Source organism: Bufo bufo, chromosome 2 (assembly GCF_905171765.1).
Source record: "Bufo bufo chromosome 2, aBufBuf1.1, whole genome shotgun sequence".
Lineage (NCBI taxonomy): Eukaryota > Metazoa > Chordata > Amphibia > Anura > Bufonidae > Bufo > Bufo bufo.
In genome coordinates this window covers 773,220,993-773,239,454 of record NC_053390.1, presented here as the reverse complement: position 1 = coordinate 773,239,454, position 18,462 = coordinate 773,220,993, and the positions used below count along the sequence as shown (strand labels likewise).

General features: G+C 44.6%; 1 protein-coding gene across 1 annotated transcript in view; it reads right to left on the bottom strand.

The window, feature by feature from the left end:
- WDR1 (WD repeat domain 1) overlaps nucleotides 1-18,462 on the bottom strand; it is a 48,413-nt gene that overhangs the window by 17,408 nt on the left and 12,543 nt on the right. Inside the window, exons 5-9 of the mRNA XM_040419102.1 lie at nucleotides 9,315-9,495; nucleotides 3,413-3,490; nucleotides 3,197-3,277; nucleotides 1,373-1,606; nucleotides 1,205-1,292 (exon numbers count right to left, since the gene is read on the bottom strand). Coding sequence (XP_040275036.1) covers nucleotides 1,205-1,292; nucleotides 1,373-1,606; nucleotides 3,197-3,277; nucleotides 3,413-3,490; nucleotides 9,315-9,495 — 662 coding nt within the window. The remainder of the gene's footprint in view (nucleotides 1-1,204; nucleotides 1,293-1,372; nucleotides 1,607-3,196; nucleotides 3,278-3,412; nucleotides 3,491-9,314; nucleotides 9,496-18,462) is intronic.

Sequence of the window (18,462 nt, the reverse complement as noted above, 5' to 3'; positions counted from 1 at the left end):
CCTAGGGAACAGGGACTAGAACCCCCCCATACTCATGAACTGTGGGGGTTCAAATAGTAAAACCCCACTTGTCATTGTCCGGCCACTACTCACATGATGGCCGCTCATCTTAAGCTCTTCACATTGGAGTTTGACTCATTCTGCACTGGATGTAGTATGGATATGCTGGACCTAGTTTGCTATTAAAGAGGTATTGTTGGACACTGGGTAGAAGATAATGAGATCTGTGGTGGTGTCACCGCTGAGACCCCATGCCCCAGTATGAATGGAGGAGCAGGTCGAGCATTCCCATGCTGCATCTATTCTATGTGAATACTGCAAATAGTCAAGCGCTGTGCAGTCAGGCGGCTTCTGACCAAACGGTTATATCCTGTCCAGTGGATAACTTCTTCTATGCAGAATACTATTTTTTTTTTTAGAATAATGCAGCAGACCACACTATTCTGTCCTCCAGGGACCATGGAAACCTGACAGCACGGTCCAGTGTGAAGAGCGCGATAAACATGTCGGTGTCCCGCCCCCCCCCCCCCCCCCTGCTTTCCGATATGCCCAGATCCCTCTAAAATGAAGTGCCCCATATCAATTTTAAGGGGAAAATGTAGTCATGCTCTCCAGAACAGTCTTACAGCTCGATTTCCCTTTATGGAAATATTTAGACAGCATGGAACAAAAGTGAAGGAGCTCAGGGTCTGCAGAGAGGATGAAGAGAGGTGGACAGATGAATGGTTGAGACACGTAAATCTCAGAGCCAACACAGTGGTATGGAAAATCTACAATGTTCCTGATGTTCAACACGAGCGTTATCCGTTTTACAATGGATCCACACACCGACAGTCAGTAGGGTCTATGTTCCTAGACAGCAAGGGGGTATAAAAATAATAAAAATTAAGGGCTCCTCTAGTTCCCATTTTGAATGCTGTAGCACAGTCACAGAGATGACTAGGAACAGAGTGGTTTCCTTAAAGTTCCTTTTACAAAACATTTTACCATCTTAAGTGATGGTTTATGGCCCGGATTGAAACCTCTTACCGATTCATGAGAGTCACCTGCCAGGACCACCCTTTACCACTGTGCAGAAGAAAACACAAGAGACCTCAGTCCCTCCATTCTCCAGATGGGCTCCCCCACCAACCACTAGGATAGCCCAAACATTCAGTGATGGGAATCTCTCTTTAATACCATAAGTTTATTTTTTAAAGGATATTGATATGTCCATCATGGCTTCCTGTATAAATGGTGGGCCGCCCATCGTTTCTGTGGACGGTCATGCACTGGATTGACTTGCTGTGACCCTAAAAAGGGGAAACATTCATGAATCAGTCAATAACCCCAGGCACTGCATTTATCAGAGTATTTATGGCGTCCACCATACCTTGATCACACGGAGGGGTCTGTCTGGGTTATTCTTGTCCAAATAGTTGATGTAGCCAGACAGAGAAACAGTCAGCAGGTGATTCTTCTGCCACAAGCATCCCAGCTGCTGATCGAGCGTGTCTGTCCCCAGCCTAAACGTGGTGACTGCTGAGTTAGCGGCAACATCCCAGATTTTAGCAGTTTTGTCCCCAGATGCAGAAAGGAGTTGGGTGCTGTCAGCACTCCAGCTAATCTGCGCGAGAACAAAGAGCTAGTACTACAGCCGGACATCTGGTAGGCGACTTATGAGAGTCAGAAGAGAAAAGCGATTTATGCAGTTATTTTACCCCACACACCTTGTGAATAATAAAGGATATCATTCAGGTTGCCAAGCATCTGCTCTTGACCCGTCTAGGTGACTACCATCTAACTGGATAAAGATTTGGTGCCCCTCTTTCGAAATCATTTTCCTGTTTTAGGCTTTTTCCTACCACAGTAGCTGTAGGCACATTTGCCAACTCCCAATTTTGCCAAGACAATCCCCCTGAAGCGGCCTGCAAAGGAGTGGAGCTTATGTACAAGCCCACCCAAAAGTGCATGTTCTTGGGGTAATCCCAAGGGCAATTTCACATGAGCATACTCTGTCCGTGAAATATGCTCCATGTGACAGTAGTCGTTACAAATAGTGTTGAGCGAACTTGTGTTTTAAGTTCGGCGTCTAAAGTTCGGCTTATCGAAGAATCCAGTTATGGATTCTAAGTTCTGTTATGGTCCGTGGTAGCGGAATTCTTCGATAACCCGAACTTTAGACGCCGAACTTAAAACACAAGTTCACTCAACACTAGTTACAAATACCATGGATACTCTTTAGTACATCAGTTGTGCTTGGTGTGTCTGAGGTACCATCAACAACAGTGTGGCACAGTCCCGATTTTGGTAGAATCCCAAAAGTTGTGGAGTCCATGGTAACAACATCTAAAAGCACATTTTGGGGGCATTCCCAGAGCGGGGTCTAAATGGCCTGATTTTGGCAAATTAAAAGTTCAGACGCATGCAAAGGAGGCTTTATCGCCATCATGCTCGTTAAGAGCTCATTTGCATCCTTTTTCCAGAGGAGCATGTATGGCCTATAAGTCTCCTCACACCAACTAAGGCACTCATTCCCCAAGGAGAGATAGTAGCCCCCAAATACTGACTTAGGCCTGTCATCTAGTGCACTCTGCTCTGATGAGGGTAATTTCCACCGAAACAGCTGTCTGCAGATGAGGTGCTGGCTTATTTAATACCAGTCATGTCTCAAGGCTTAGCTAAAGAGCTGAACACTGGACTTATAGGATAGCTGCCTTACATCTGGTGGCATTAGAGGCAGAGCTTGTTAAGAGCTCATTTGCATCCCTTTCGTCCTAGAATTGCTGAGGAGCATGCATGGTCTATAAGTCTCCTCATGCCGATTAAGGCGCTCTCCCCCCAAGGAGAGATAGTACCCCTCCCCCCCAAGCTCTGGTTTAAAAATCACAGAAAAATTTCAATTTATTAAAATCTAAAGAAAACTGCCTTTATCGCCCATAGCAAGCAATCACTGTTCAGCTTTTATTTTTCCTGAGAATATTCACTCGTTCCACAAGAGTATTTTTATTAATTTTTTATTAACACTAACTGGGTAGCTACCTAGAAGGTGGCACTAGCGAGAATAGTTTTCTTCCTTTTGGATAGCTTATTTGCATACTTTAACCCAGGAAGCTTTGTGCCTCTAGGACTTTGTACACCAGCTGGATCTCTGTAAGGAGTATGAGCACGCCCCAGAGCTCCAGAACCCCAATACAAATAAAAAAAGAAAGCTTACTGCATAAACTCCTCCATCGTGCGCTTTTCCACCTCCAAGAGAGCAGATTTTTTCTGCCGTTTTTCCATCATACAGGAAAATCTAATAAGAAATAAACACAATACAAGGATGAAAAGAATGCCACACTCATAGAAAAGTATCACTTTTTCAAACTCCTACAAAACGGGCACTGCTTGCCCGCCAAACAGTCTACCAAGTTATTTCCCCATCCATTACCTGGCCATCTGCACTGGCAGTTGCAAATCTGTTGCCATCGGGTGAAAATCGCACACAGTTAACAAAACGGCTGTGGTCCTGTATTGAAAGAAAAAAAAGGCACATTAAACAAATTGGCATCCAAGTCTACCACGAAACCCGCAAAAATTCATAACTAATTTTTATAACTTTTTAGAAAGGCCCAATACCATTTCATAGCAATTAATATGGAGTGTTGTACATTTCTATGTATCCTCCTGAGGCATGACATACAGACTTGTGATATCCATATAATAATGCTTGACGAAAAAGCTTTAGAAACGGTTGAATGGTTTCAGAGCGGACATATGTGGACTTAATTTTTGGATACACTTTCAGATAGCTATTTGAATAAGCTACTAAGCTGCAGTAGGTGTATCCGCTTTATACGCTGCATCTCCAATTCTCAGTTGTCCCTGAGCTGGTGCATGGGGATTAGTTGCTCATCATGTCTGCCTACAGAATACAAAAAGGCTGAGCAGTACAGATGTGAATAAAGCACATGGGTTGAGATATAACACTATTTGCTGCTGAATCATGTCTGTCTGCTTGGTTCTCTCTGCATTTTCTCCCTCCTCCTTCTAAGAGATGATGTAATCTGATCCTTCAGTTAGCAAGCAGCCCGACTTGTTTTTACAGGGAATGTGTCACCAAAAATTGTTTCTGCCAGTTAAAACCAGATAGCAACAAAAAAAAAATATAATAATAATAATTCTAACTGGATTTTCTGATTTTACAAGTCCAGCTGCCTCTCGCTGTGCGCTGCCGGGACTCTGCCCGGCCCAAATTATAGTCAATGGGGACGGAGCGGCAGTTCAGGGGCACACGTGAACTAGCGGCAGGACGGATCCGACAGGCTGTTCACCCGCCGGAACAGCCTGCCGCTAGGGTGAAACTAGCCTTAGGACATGATATTGGGCCTGCATCCTGCCCGAGCTGTTCTTAACAGCATATAGAGAGATGCTTTACAGCAGCCACCATGGGCCATAAACACAATGAACAGGAGCTGACCCCAATGACTTCTATGGCAGTTTTCCAGGCATGTTCCATGACCTATGCAAAGGTCAGTAGGGAGTGGTTAAGCTGTGGTAACAACTATAGTGAGTGGTGGAGACAGTTTCCTATATACAGTGCTGCCCATAATTATTCATAAATTACTTGCTGGTTAAATAAAAAGTAACTAAGTCAAAATTTGCCAGGGGTATGAATAAATTATGGGCAGCACTGTATAGGAGGTGATATCCATCATTGTAATCCTGCCTGTAATAATATGCAGATAACTGCAGTAAAGTGATCAGTACAAACCAGAAAGTGGCATCTGTTATTAGGTTTAGTGGCTACAGCAAAAATTTCAACACTATGAGGCACATTTAATAAGACCGGCGTTTTAGACACCGGTCTTAATAAACCCCTAAGCTGGTGGTGGATCCGCCGAAGGTATGTAGAGGCGCCAGGCTCCTCATAACTGTGGCGGATCCTCCGCCAGTTCTAAATGTAAGACAGCTTCTGAAATAACTAAATGACGTGGTCTTAAACGGCAAAAAAAATAAATAAATTCTCAGGTAGGAGCCAATTCTGAATATGTGATCCACTGCTAGCAGTAATTCTCAACAATGGAGGATGCCAGCAACAGACCACATGTACCACAAAAACATCCTACATAGGTCTTGAAAAGCAGAAAATGCTCAAAACCCCATATGCTGTTGCGCATTTCTAACTGGGGAGCAAATGCTGCACATGTGATCCGTTGCCAACAGCAATCCCCAGCAAAAATGCATACAATGGAGGATGCCTGCAGCGGACCACATGTACCAAAAAGACATCCAAAGCAGTACAGCCCAATATGTGGATGTGATGGATTTTATATAAAGCAAAACATTACAAAGATTGGTGCACCACAATGGTAAATATATTCCTATATCAAGAAGATACCTGAGCCAGCGCATCTCGTCAAGGTCTCTCATAGTGGCACGGGACCTAACGCTAACCTACCTGTGTGCCCTGCACCGCTTAAGTCAGTGATCAGCGGGACTCACAGCCTCCTCCCATTGTAGGTGCGATTTCACGCTGGAGGTAACCTGGGAGCTGTTCGCGGTGTGTCGGACCTCATGCTCCTGTAATTGCCCATATGGCCCCTGTAGTTGCCCACAGGTAGGTTAACATTCGGTCCCGTGCCACTGTGAGAGACCTTGATGAGGTGCGCGGGCTCCGGTATGTTCTCGATATAAAAATATTGGCGAAAGTCTCATTTTTAAAGTCAGAGTGAGGGTTTTGCCATATATTGTCAATTGCATTTACCATTGTGGTGCACCAATCTTTGTAATGTTTTGCCTTAAGATAGCTTCCGTCCTGTCCCCCTTTTTTTTTTTTTTTTTTTTTTTAGACATGGCGAAGTCGCAGATTGCCAATCTGTGCCTGAAATACGCCTAAAATACAAGAAAACTCTCCTCACCTGCTGCTGCTCCAGTCCCCACTTCCTGGTACAGTCTCGACACACAGGAAATGACCTGAAATGCACACTCATCCAATCACTGGCAGCAACAGTGACCCGCCTCAGCCAGTGATTGGCTGAGCATATACTGTTTCTAAGAGACACCTTAAAAACAGCCGCTGAGACGATCATCTGATCGCTATTGGTTCGGCTCCCAAGACCTCAGCTGATTCTGCTGAGGGCAGATGCACTGGCTACTCCGTGAACACAATGGGTCTGCCAATCCCTTTAAATTACATCAGAATACAAACGTGTCCTAAGGCGCAGTGCCACTTCTGATTCACTATCCATGTACCAGGAGAGTAGATCGCTGTGAGAAGAAGCCTTCAATGGAAAACTAATAATTAATTTACACAGGATGTCAGATCCACTTTCCATGGAAGGATCAGGTGGATAAACTGTCATGAAAGTGAATGAAGGCAGTGGTAAATATTAACACACTCAGTCATCATGTCACAATATGGCGGGGAAAGTCTTAAAGGGCAACTCCATAGAAAACTCCAACAGTAGTAGGGCTTCATTTATACACGTAATCTGTCTGCAAGAAGTAGGTGCGGAATCAGCCTCAGGGGGACTCCTCCCCGTTACGGCCTGCACCCCCCTCCCCCCGCATGTTTTGATCCGGGCGATGCAGGGGTGGCCGTGCAGGGATCCAGAATGACGTGGATTCTGGGGAGCGGGTTAAGTATAATCTATACAAGAGGCCCGGGCATTGGGGGGGGGGGGGGGCTCGGATAACCCCTTTAAGCTCTCACTGGAGGATGCAGGCGCTCACAGGCGGAAATTCACTTTCAAAAAATTAACATTGCAGACAAACCAGATACACTACGATTCCTTGTATAGAGTCTTGAGGGGATTCCACGTGCCCCTGGTAAAGGATGACGTATGGACGCCATTAAAGGGGGTTTTCAGGAAGTCCAACAATGATGAGCCTCAGGATATATCATCACTATCTGGGCGTCCGACTCCTGATACCCCTTGCCGAAGAGCTCAGACGAGCCCTTAAAAACACACCCTTACCGGCCAATGGCTAAAATCTTAGCAGTGTGTTCCGTCGGTGATAAGCAGACAGTGCAGGGGCACAATAGAAAATACATTTGGAAAAGCTATTAAAGTATTAACACAGCAAGCAGAGGCCGAACAGAGATTCACCAGACGGCTTTTCTCCGGAAACAGATTGACCCAGGCAGCGGGTTGTGGAGGCATGAATAATTCAGAGGGACAGCCGAGAATGGATCATTAGGGACACAGAAACCCCAGTGTTGTACGCCTGAGCGGGAACCAGACAGTGCGGCACAATCCCTGCAATAAAGTCCAGCCTGTCACTTTAATGTCACACTGCTGACCAACATCCCGAGTCTTCTTTATAGTATTAAATGATGGGGGGGGCTTTATAACAATGCACAACCAGCCACAACCTCGTGTGAATTTATTCATCGTGGCATCGCATTTACACTTGCCTGCCCAAAGCCATTCCAAGTTAAAAGGATTACCAGACCTTGCAGTCCACCCCTTTAAATTTTCATAAATACGGAGAAGACTCAGGGGGAGAAAAAACATTAAAAATAATAAATAAAATAAAAAAAATAATAAGCCGGAATATTTACAGCTTAGTACAGCAGCTGAGGCTTCTTGAGAGCATCCGTCACCCTGGCATGGCAGCTCTGCCATTGCACATATGGCACAATCTAACCAAATTCATAAGGTTAGGAATCCTCTATTTGAAAGAAAAGGTGATAAGCTGGCCATATACATTAGATGCAAGTCAGCCGAAACCTCCAGGAGGGGGCTACCGACAGACATCTAGTATGTGTGGGTGCCTCCTGACATATGTGGTAGGGGAAATGGGAATAGGGCTGTTTGGTTTCAGTGTGCCAGATCTTTTTTGTTCTCCTAGAGGTAAGCAAACGCTAGCGGCGTCTAACTGGTTAACTCCCCGTTAAGTGCACATGCACACTCAGCCATGTACCGGGGTGGGGTAAGATAGCTGTCAGCTGGACAAGCAGCCTGGCATCTCGTGTAAAAAAAAAAAAAAAAAAAAAATTTAAAAAAGATTCTGTATAAGCTTGATTTGACCCACTAGGATAACATTCCCCATCCACAGAGCTCAGGCCCCCGCGGATCGAGAAGGGGTGGGGACGGAGAGGCATGCTTCCCATTTGAACGGATCAGCAGTCACGCTGCTCCAGCCAACTCTATGGGACGGCTGGAGAGAGCTGATTACAAGTGCTCCGCTATCTCCGGCAGTCCCACAGGGCGGCAGAGCGTACGGGTAATGCTGCTCCATTCTAACGGGGAAAAAACAGGACCCAGTTTTTGTGATCTGCAGGGGCCTCTGCTGTCGGACCGCCCCCTTCCCCCCGACTAGTCATCCATCCCCTAGTCTGCGGGACAACCCCTTTTTAAAAAAAAAAAAAAAAAAAAACACAACAGCTTCCCTGACATGTCTGTTACAGTGAATATTTGTATTCCTCTTAGGCTACTTTTGTGCGGTTCCGTATTGTATCTGCACAGACGGATCCACACCGATAATGCAAACGCTTGTATCCTTAATAAACGGATCCGTTTGCATTATTCATAAAAAAAAAAAAAAGTCTAAGTCAAAACGGATCTGTTTTGATTTACATTGAAAATCAATGGGGGACGGATCAGTTTTCAATTGCACCATATAGTGTCAGTGAAAAATGGATCCGTCCCCATTGACTTACATTGTAGGCTCCGCATAGTCAGACGGTCACAAAAACGCTGCAAGCTGCGTTTTAGTGACCAACTAAGAAACGCAACGGAGGCCAAATGCAGCCAAATTGATGCATTTTGAACGGATCCTTATCCGTTCAGAATGCATTGGGTCTTTAACTGATCCGTTTTGGACCGCTTGCAAGAGCCCTGAAACGGATCTCACAAGCGGACCCAGAAACGCCAGTGTGAAAGTAGCCTTAAAACAATTACAGCACTAAAAGGCGGCCATACACATTTGACATCGGCTCATGGCTATTCCTCCTGGCGGCGAATACACATGCATGCTTAGCTCAGCTGAGCATGCATGCATTCTCAATGGGAAGAGAGAAATAAGCCGCTGCCAGATGCTTCTGGAGGTGGGTTAGGATCAGGAATGTGGAAAAGCAATGCACATGACCCCTAAGGGCGCACATATCTTTGTGATCCCCCAGTATAGCTGGGGGAAGAAAAAAAAAAAAAAAAAAGTATTCCTTTTCCCCAAAGAAGTCGAAATTTACCAACACACAAGTCCCACAGTTTCATCGTTCCTCCTCCACATCCCGTGTGGTTTCGCTGCTTTATTTCTGCCCCACATAATCTCTAAGTAAGCAAATCCAGCAGGGATGAAATGACAGTTCAAACCAGGTCAGAGACAGAAGGCCTCAGGTCACTCACGCCAATTGTAAACTGGAACTTAAACGGTGGTCCCTCGAAGAAAGCCGAGAAGTTGTCATCGCTGCCGGTCACCAGACGATAGGGCCGGGTCTGCTTGATGTCCACGCTGTTAATTGCTTTAATGTGTCCAGAGATTTCACCCACTGAGGAGCCGGTGTCCCAGAGAAACACAGAGCCGAACCTGAAAGTGGAGAAGACAGGCGTAAATGGGATGCATCGCCGCATTATTCATTAAAATCATAATCTCATCCAATGTGGGATCAGCAGGGGTCCAACTGCTGGCGCCCCTCACCGAGCAAGAGAACAAAGGGCCCCACAGTGCGCTGTATGCAGCTCAGCCCTGCCGAGTGAACGCTCGATCACCACCCCATGTACACAGTCCATCCATCAGACGAAAATGGGCCAACGCTCCTTTATTAGCTGATCACATCACAAAAATAAACTGCGTCTGACATAACAAGACAAGGACGAGGTACGAGTGTCCATGTTAACCACAGTTCTGTCTCCTCACGGATTTGCACAACATTTTATCCAACTTACTAGGTTTACAACCTAAACGGTTAAAAAGACTATGATGGAGATGGAGGAGGAACTGTGGCCACTGTGCCACCAATGAGAACAGAGAGGAGGAGGGACTGTGGCCACAGCGCCACCAATGAATATAGTTAATATGCCTGAATACAAACGTAGCCTGCATGTGCCAGCCATATCCCATACCCGGACTCTATGACTGCGCGCCGTGATGCACCGCAATTAACCCCTCAGGATCTGTATTATATTAATTGTGCCCCCCCCCCCCCCTCCACACGACTAAATCATTGGTGGCAGTGGCCCTAGGGTGGCAGCTTCTGATCGGAGCCCCAGCAGTGTAATCGCGGGGCTCCGATCGGTTACCATGGCAGCCAGGACGCTACTCAAGCCCTGGCTGCCATAGTCAGCTTGCTGCTGTGTGCACAAAGCACAGGGCAGCAGGGAGAGTGTGAAGTCCTATTCACCCTAATAGAGCTCTATTAGGGTGAACAGGACAAGGGTTCTAGCCCCCTAAGGAGGCTAATCGTTATTAAATAAAAATAAAAAAAAGTTTAACCCACCGAAATATAGAATATATCACATATCGCACATGCTTAAAATTATATCGCAATATAGATTTTAGGCCATATTGCCCACCCCTACTATGGGGGTTATTTATTATACTGAAATACACCTATATTAGGCGTATTTTAGGCGCAGATGGCAGCGCAATGGTTAGTTGCGCCGCTCTCTGCAACTTTACACCGCTCACGCCAGGTCTAAAATTGTGGGGGCAAGGAAGGGTAGAGGCCGGCAACCATGTCTCATTTACCATTTTCTACGCCTGTTTTAGGCGTAGAAAAAGGTCCAAATATAAGACAGCTAGGAAGCCGTCTTACATTTAGAACTAGTGCTGGATGTGCATATGTTATGGACAGGCCGGAGCCTTTCATAACTTTGGCGGATTCACCGCTAGCTTAGGGCTTTATTAAAGACTATGTACACTTTTGGGGGCATTTTTTTTTTTTTAATCAGTATTGCATTGTACTTTTTAGTTAAAAATTCTTTTTTTTCCAACTGGTCTTTATTAAAAATGTTGAACCCTTTTCTCTGTACAGCCTTGAGATTCTCTAGTAGCCTGCTGTCTTGTTTCACTCTGTTCCATCAGGCAGCTCAGCTGACGGCTCCTTATCTCTGTCCTCCTAAAGACTCATCATAGCTCAATTATTATCTTACTGATAGGCATGTGGCTCAATAAGTGCTTATAACCTTTGAGTAATTTAGTGCGAAGGGTTACTAGTTGACCGGTAGGATTCTCACAGCTAGACTAACCCTTTGTGACAGAACGGCTGAATATTTTTATATAAAGACCAATTGAAAAAAAGATTTTTTGCCTAAAATGAGTAAAAAAGCAATCGTAAACAAATTGCCCCTTAAGGTGAACATTGCCTTTAAAAGGAACATGTAGCAATCTTTTTGACCTACTGCAGAAAGGACACAGTAGGGAGGCTCCTGCTCCAGCCACTTGTCTTACAGCTCGTCAGTGGACGGTGAGGTGGAGGGAGGACATGGCTGGGCTCCTGGGACACACAGTGGGGATTTCTCTATATAGTTCTCAGTTTAAGTGGTAACATGAAAAAATAGGACCAAGGGAAAGTAGGAGCTGAAGGGAGGAAGGGTTTGGATGTTTTTTTTTTTGTGTTTAGTGTGCAGGATCTGTACAAATCATGGAATTTGGATGCCAACTAAAAAAAAGCAGACAGAGTCTATAATTATATTTCAAGGAATTTCAGTTACTTTCAGGCATCTTCATGGCAACCAAACTCTTTAGAGATCTTACATTTGTCAGCTACAGTTGCGTGGGGGGACGTTTACATGCAACTTGTCAAATCAGTTTTTTTCTGGTTTGTACAATTAGATTCTGAATTAGAGATTTGCATAAAGTCTTGGAGACAAACCACAAATAAGTAATTTATATAACACAGTGGAGAACACATGCAAAGCTGCCGGGCACGGAAGCACCAGATCGAATAAAAAATTAAAAAAGGGTTGAAAAGTGTTTAACACATGATCCAAAGCAGAAATACACTGCCCATAGGACTTAACAAGCTCACATATAAAAACAAAAAAAAAAAACAAAAAAAAAAAAAAAACACATCAGCTCAGAGTTTTCTGGATAATTTCCGCTTATAAACCCATTACCAATTGTGCAATCACCTAATGTAGGTTGGTACTTATGCAATTGGCCATTTCTAGCTGACGCATTTCATTAGTGACAGTCACTCAGGCTTCATAGAAACGCATAGTCCTTAACCTGACTGACTGCTATGGGCACCTGTTTTTTTTCCCTTTAGGGTGGTTTCAGCAGGTTTTGTTTCGTGTTTTTGTGGAAGTCTATGGGAATCACACATTACAAATATGGGGGTTTGCCATTTTTCTTCACTTGTGTTGTGTTTTTTGGATCAATGGAATTTAAAAAAAAAAATCACAGCATGCTCGGAGTCTGGCTTTTTTGCCTAATTTTCTTGCATTTTTGTTCCATAGATATCCATAGTTGTTTTTTTTTGGCCATACTTGGAAAAAAAAAAAAGTTATATTTTTTACGGTGTTTTTTTTTCTACCCCTACTTTTTGCACACTGATCTACAAAGGAAAGGACATGTTATAACATGAATTCAATAGATTTGAGAATGAATAAGCTTACGCAGGCCAAGTGAATAAATATATTTACTAAGTGTGATTAAATATAAGATAACACAGACAAATCACATACAGAATAATAAACATCAGTAGCCTAAATATGCAATTATGTCTTATGTCTGTATGTTGTGCCGTTCTTCTGTTATTTCTACTAGAAGTTATGAATGAATTGCCAGCAGTCTGCAGTAAGGGTACAGAGGGGAGGTAACCAGTTGGGGGGTGTACCTGCACAATCTGAAAATGGCAGCACTGATTGGATAGAGCGAATCTGTGCAGGTACACTCCCCCAACTGGTTACCACCCCTGTGTACCCTTACTGCAGACTGCTAGCAATTCATTCATAACTTATAGTAAAAATAATAAAGGAATGGCACAACATAGTCATAAGAATAGATTGTTATTACACGGGGAATGCATGAAGCTATTAAAAGGGAACCTGTCACCGGGATTTTGGGTATAGAGCTGAGGACAAGGGCTGCTAGATGGCCGCTAGCACATCCGTAATACCCAGTCCCCAAAGCTCTGTGTGCTTTTATTGTGGGGAAAAAAAACGACTTGATACATATGCAAATTAACCTGAGATGAGTCCATCGTGAAGGAGCCCAGCACCGCCCCGCATCCTCCGAATTTCCTCCTTGCTCCCCGACCTCACAAAGCTAGAGCGCCGTAATCTCGCGATGCGCGAGCTAGCGCATGCGCAGTAAGTTCCCTGATGCTGATGACGGCACAGGGAAGGAACACTATGACGACACTGCGCATACAGAACACTAAGTAATATAAAGAGAAAAAAAAAACTAAAAAAAGAGAAGAAGAGGACAGAACCAATCAGTAAAGGAGTGTTCATATGCCACATGAGAAAAATAAACCCTTTTTTAATGATTTACTCCTGCCTATCTAGTTCATGCAGTACAATAATCAATAATTATAACCCCAGTATCTACTGATGGTGTTTTTTAACCCCTTAAGGAACTCTGCTGTACATGTACAGCGGAGGTCCGGTCCCCAAACATTGTGCCCGCACGCACGTGCAGCGGGTGCCTTAGGCTTGGGGTTTCTGCTATTTTAAATAGCAGAGACACATGGCACATGTATGCGATCAGCCATAAGGCTGCAGTGGTCAAATGTGACCACAGCATCTGATCAGCCAGGAACCGAAAGTCGCGCGCTTTTCAGTCGGGGGAACGCTGTTACCGGACCGGATCGGGGAGCCTGTTACATTGTGATATTCGACCGAAGCCTCAAGCAGGCTTCAGAGTCAATTAGATGAATATACCAATACAGGCCACTAGGTGGCAGCCTTATATTCGTATAGTGCAAATGAAGTGTTCAATGATGGCTATTTAGCCATCAATGAACACTATGGGCAATCGAATGATTGGCAGTTATTTTCACTCAAGGTGACAAAAAAATTTTTAAAAAAAAAAAATAAGTAAAAGTTTTTACAAATATAAATAAAAGTTCAAATCACCCCCCTTTCCTTAAAATAAAAATACTTAACCAATAAAAAAAAAAAAAAACATCATGGGCATCACCGCTTGCGAAAATGCCAATACAATAAAATATCACAATATTAATGGCATATGACAAATGGCGTAACAGGAAAATAAAAACAGACAATTTGCCATTTTTTGTCACTTCAACTACCGAATAATTTTTTTTATAAAAAGTGATCAAAAAAAGTGGCACACACTTCAAATTGGTATCACTGAAAAGAACAGATCGTCCTGCAAAAAATGAGCCCTCACACAGCCCCGTACAGATAACCACAAAAGAGTTATAGGGGTCAGAGTATGATTATAAAAAAATGTATTTTCCTCAAAAGGTTTAAAGGGAATCCATGTTTAACAGAGTACCTTTTTTCCATCTGTTTGATTCTTTTGATTGTCAGTCTTGTAATTTCTTCAAAAAATCGATTCTTGTGATATGTAAATGATGCTGTAAGGAGCCCAGAGGGGCGTTCTTCTTTCTCCACGGTGCCCAGGAACGCCCCTCTGAAGTGCCGTGCCCGCCGAAATTTCAAATCTAATAACGCCTCCAAGTTAATCTAAATCCCCTCCCAGAGGCGCGGCTAAGTGCTCAACACCCCCCCTCCTCAGCGCCGCGCTCTGCGGCAAACACCCCGATCCTCCTCTCGCCGGCATCCCAAATCCCGCGCAGGCGCAGTGCCGTCACTCATCTCATCATAACGCAGGCAATCGCCGGCACTGCGCCTGCGCGGGATTTGGGATGCCGGCGAGAGGAGGATCGGGGTGTTTGCCGCAGAGCGCGGCGCTGAGGAGGGGGGGTGTTGAGCACTTAGCCGCGCCTCTGGGAGGGGATTTAGATGAACTTTGAGGCGTTATTAGATTTGAAATTTCGGCGGGCACGGCACTTCAGAGGGGCGTTCCTGGGCACCGTGGAGAAAGAAGAACGCCCCTCTGGGCTCCTTACAGCATCATTTACATATCACAAGAATCGATTTTTTGAAGAAATGACAAGACTGACAATCAAAAGAATCAAACAGATGGAAAAAAGGTACTCTGTTAAACATGGATTCATAAAAAAAAAAATTGGTAAATTGCTAGTGACAGATTCCCTTTAAAAAAAAAAAAAATCTGTATTAAAACGCAAGAAAAATTTATACAAGCTTGGTATCGTTGTAACCATACTTACCTGGAGAATGAAGATAACAGGTCAATTTTACCGCATAGAGCACAATGTAAAAAAAATAAAAAACCTTTCAGAATTGCGTTTTTTCCCCAATTCTACACCATTTTGAATTTTTTTTCCGCTTCCTACTACTTGGTATGCAACCGTAAATGGTGCCATTAGAAAGTACAACTTGTCCCGCAAAAAATAAGCCCTCATAAGGCTATGTGAATGGAAACATTAAAAAAAAGTTAGGACTATTGGAAGGCGGGGAGTGAAAAACGAAAAAAAAAGGAAAATCCCAGGGTCCTGAAGGCACTCCTATATCAGGAATCAGCAACCTCTGGCACTCCAGCTGTTTATTGACTTGTAAGGGAGTTAGGAGAACAGCCAAGCATTTTGTCATGCTGGGAGTTGTAGTTTCACAGCAGCTGGAGTGCCGAAGGTTGCCGATCCCTGTCCTGTATGAGGGGTTATCAGAAAACAAACGCTACATCAAAATTTGGTTTAAAACATGTCATTTGCATATGCTAGACGGTCCATATTTCGTCCACAGCTCCCCTGACCCAAAGTGAGTGCATCATAGTAATTTATGACCAGTCAGTTCCTATCTGAACATGGGTTAATACATAGCGCTAACATGATGATGCGAGTGCATTGCAATAGGCCTGCGACCAGGTACAGACAAGAGAAACTGCAGAAGGCAAAGGAGATGCGCTGACACATGGACGCTTGTGTGGATGAGCCCTTAATAAAATACCTCCACCCCGTACATAGCAGAAAACAATTCTGCAGCACCCTATGACCGGGTTCAAGTGGTATTACTGCCATAGCAACATTTGTTGTCTTTCTGGGATGGTATTTATTTATTTAATGCACTTATATAGCGCTACTATATTCTGCAGCGCTTTACATTAGCATCCAACTGTCCCCAATGAGGCTCACAATCCAAGTTCCCTATCAGTATGTCTTTGGAGTGTGGGAGGAAACCAGAGAAAGCCCACACAAACACGGGGAGAACATACAAACTCTATGCAGATGTTGTCCTAGGACCTCAGAGCTGCAAGATGTTGTCCTAGGACCCCAGCGCTGCAAGACATCAGTGCTAACCACTGAGCCAGCGTGCTGCCCCGTCTGTTCCTATTACAAAGGAAACAACTCATGGGGTCGAGGAACAGTCACAGACATCACACCACACTTCAGCCATGACTGTGAAGCCGGGGTATACACAGATCTCATAGGAGGGTCCCATGAACAAAAAATAAAATAAAAATGCGAATCAGATGCGGACCCATCTGAGTGGCCGTTGCGCGGCCCCCTGGAGAAAAAAAAAAATAATATAAAAATCTCCTATTCTTGTCCGTTTTACAAACAAGGATAGGACAGTACTATAGAGGGCAAGAGGTTCGGTTCCACAAAAGACAGAACGCACAGAGGGGCGGTATCCGTGTTTTGCAGATCTGCGGCGAGAGGGCGCAAAACAGGTAACAGTCATGTGCATGAGCTCTCAGTATGGGCCCCATCCAGGTTCCCATGGGACAAACACTTTTAGGCAAAGAAAAGAGGAACCCCCCCAGATTTCTGACTTTTTTTTTTTAAAGGATAACTGTCACATTTAGACCCTAATTTCCATTTTCATATATGTAGTTACTAATAACATGATATTCCAGAATCAGTTACTATTAGACTGACTTACCCCATATTTAATAAGATTCAGCCCTTAGCAACCAGTCTGCATAAAACTGCAATCTCACTATTCAGTAAAGATGGCCGCCACTGCCCTCACCGTGAGGCTAATCCCGCCTGCCCTCACTAGCCAGTAACAATAGCCCCCCAAAAGTGTCAGTAACCAGAGCCCTCCCCCTAAAGGGTTAATCTCCTGCAGCACAAAGGGGTCCTCTTACCACATGTTGCTTTCATTTATACACTGAGCAGATGGCAGATCTCCCTTCCCTGGTCTGCGCTGCTCCAACTCTGCATTCTCCAGCTCTGCTGAGTGAGGGAGTGTCTGCCAAGTGCAGGGACAGGGAGAAGTGCACACAGCCCAGGCACTGTTATCAGCTGCTGGGGAGGACCTGGCTTTAATCATTTACTTACAGTCCCTGGCTGTCAGTAATGTGAGCCTGCACGCTGCGTACTCCGTCCTTCAACACATAGACGGACCATGCCTAGCAACCCTATTTTAAGCACAGGTAAAAGTAGGCAGTACAGGGAACAAAAATGTGGAATCAAGGGGTAATTGAATACACAGTGAAAAGGTTGAAATAGGGCCACCAAGGTGATATTAATCACCACAATCCAATACTCCCAAAAAAAAAAAAAAAAAAAAAACACGACAGTTATCCTTTAAGGCCCATCTCATACATTGCGTGCATATCGCTAGGATATGCCCCCAAATACCAAAACAGAGAGAGTGTCCCAGAGGTGGGAGGGACCCTTATCCATCTCTATAACAGAGCCCTCAAAGTGAAGGAGAGTGGAACACACATGCGCAGTCGCCCTCCATTCATTTCTATGGGACTGACAAAATAGCAGAGCAGCGAGGTCAGCTTTTTTTCGGAAGTCCCATAGAACTAAATGGGAAGCAATCCACGCAAGGGCATCCACCATTCCATTCACTTCTATGGGGCTGACTGAAATGATATTGTCAGCATTCCCATAAGGGTCCATTCACACGTCCGCACTTTGGGTGTGGAACGTGTGCGGACCCATTCATTTTTAATGGGGAAGGAAAAGATGCGGACAGCACACAGTGTGCCGTCTGCATCCGCATTTCCGGTCCGCGGCTCCGCAAAAAACTAGAACATGTCCTATTCTTGTCAGCAGCTGCGAACAAGAATAGGCATTTCTATTGGGGTGCCGGCCCGGTGTTTTGCAGATCCGCAAAACACTGCGGATGTGTGAATGGACCCTAAAATGTCTATGTCCTTCACTTTGCAGGACCCATTCTAGAGATGGGTGCAGGTCCCAGAGGTGGTATAGCTTAGTGATACAGCCACAATGTACGAGAAGTAATAAAAAGTCACCTTCCACTTCACTCAGTTTATCCGACTTCTATGTTGGAAAAGGTTGAATAGATGCTTCATAAGTACAGCGCTTATTCTGAACGCTATAATTATCAATGTATTACAAAGCTGGCTGCCACCACTAGAGGGAGCTCAGTGCATAGGAATCTATACAGTTACCATTTACTGAAATGGAAGCTAAAATACTGAGCTCCCCTGAAAATGCTGGGCCTCTCCTCCCTCAGGGCCCCGTAGCAGTTGTGTGGTCTGCCTCCATTGAAGGTGCATCAATGTCATAGAGCCGTG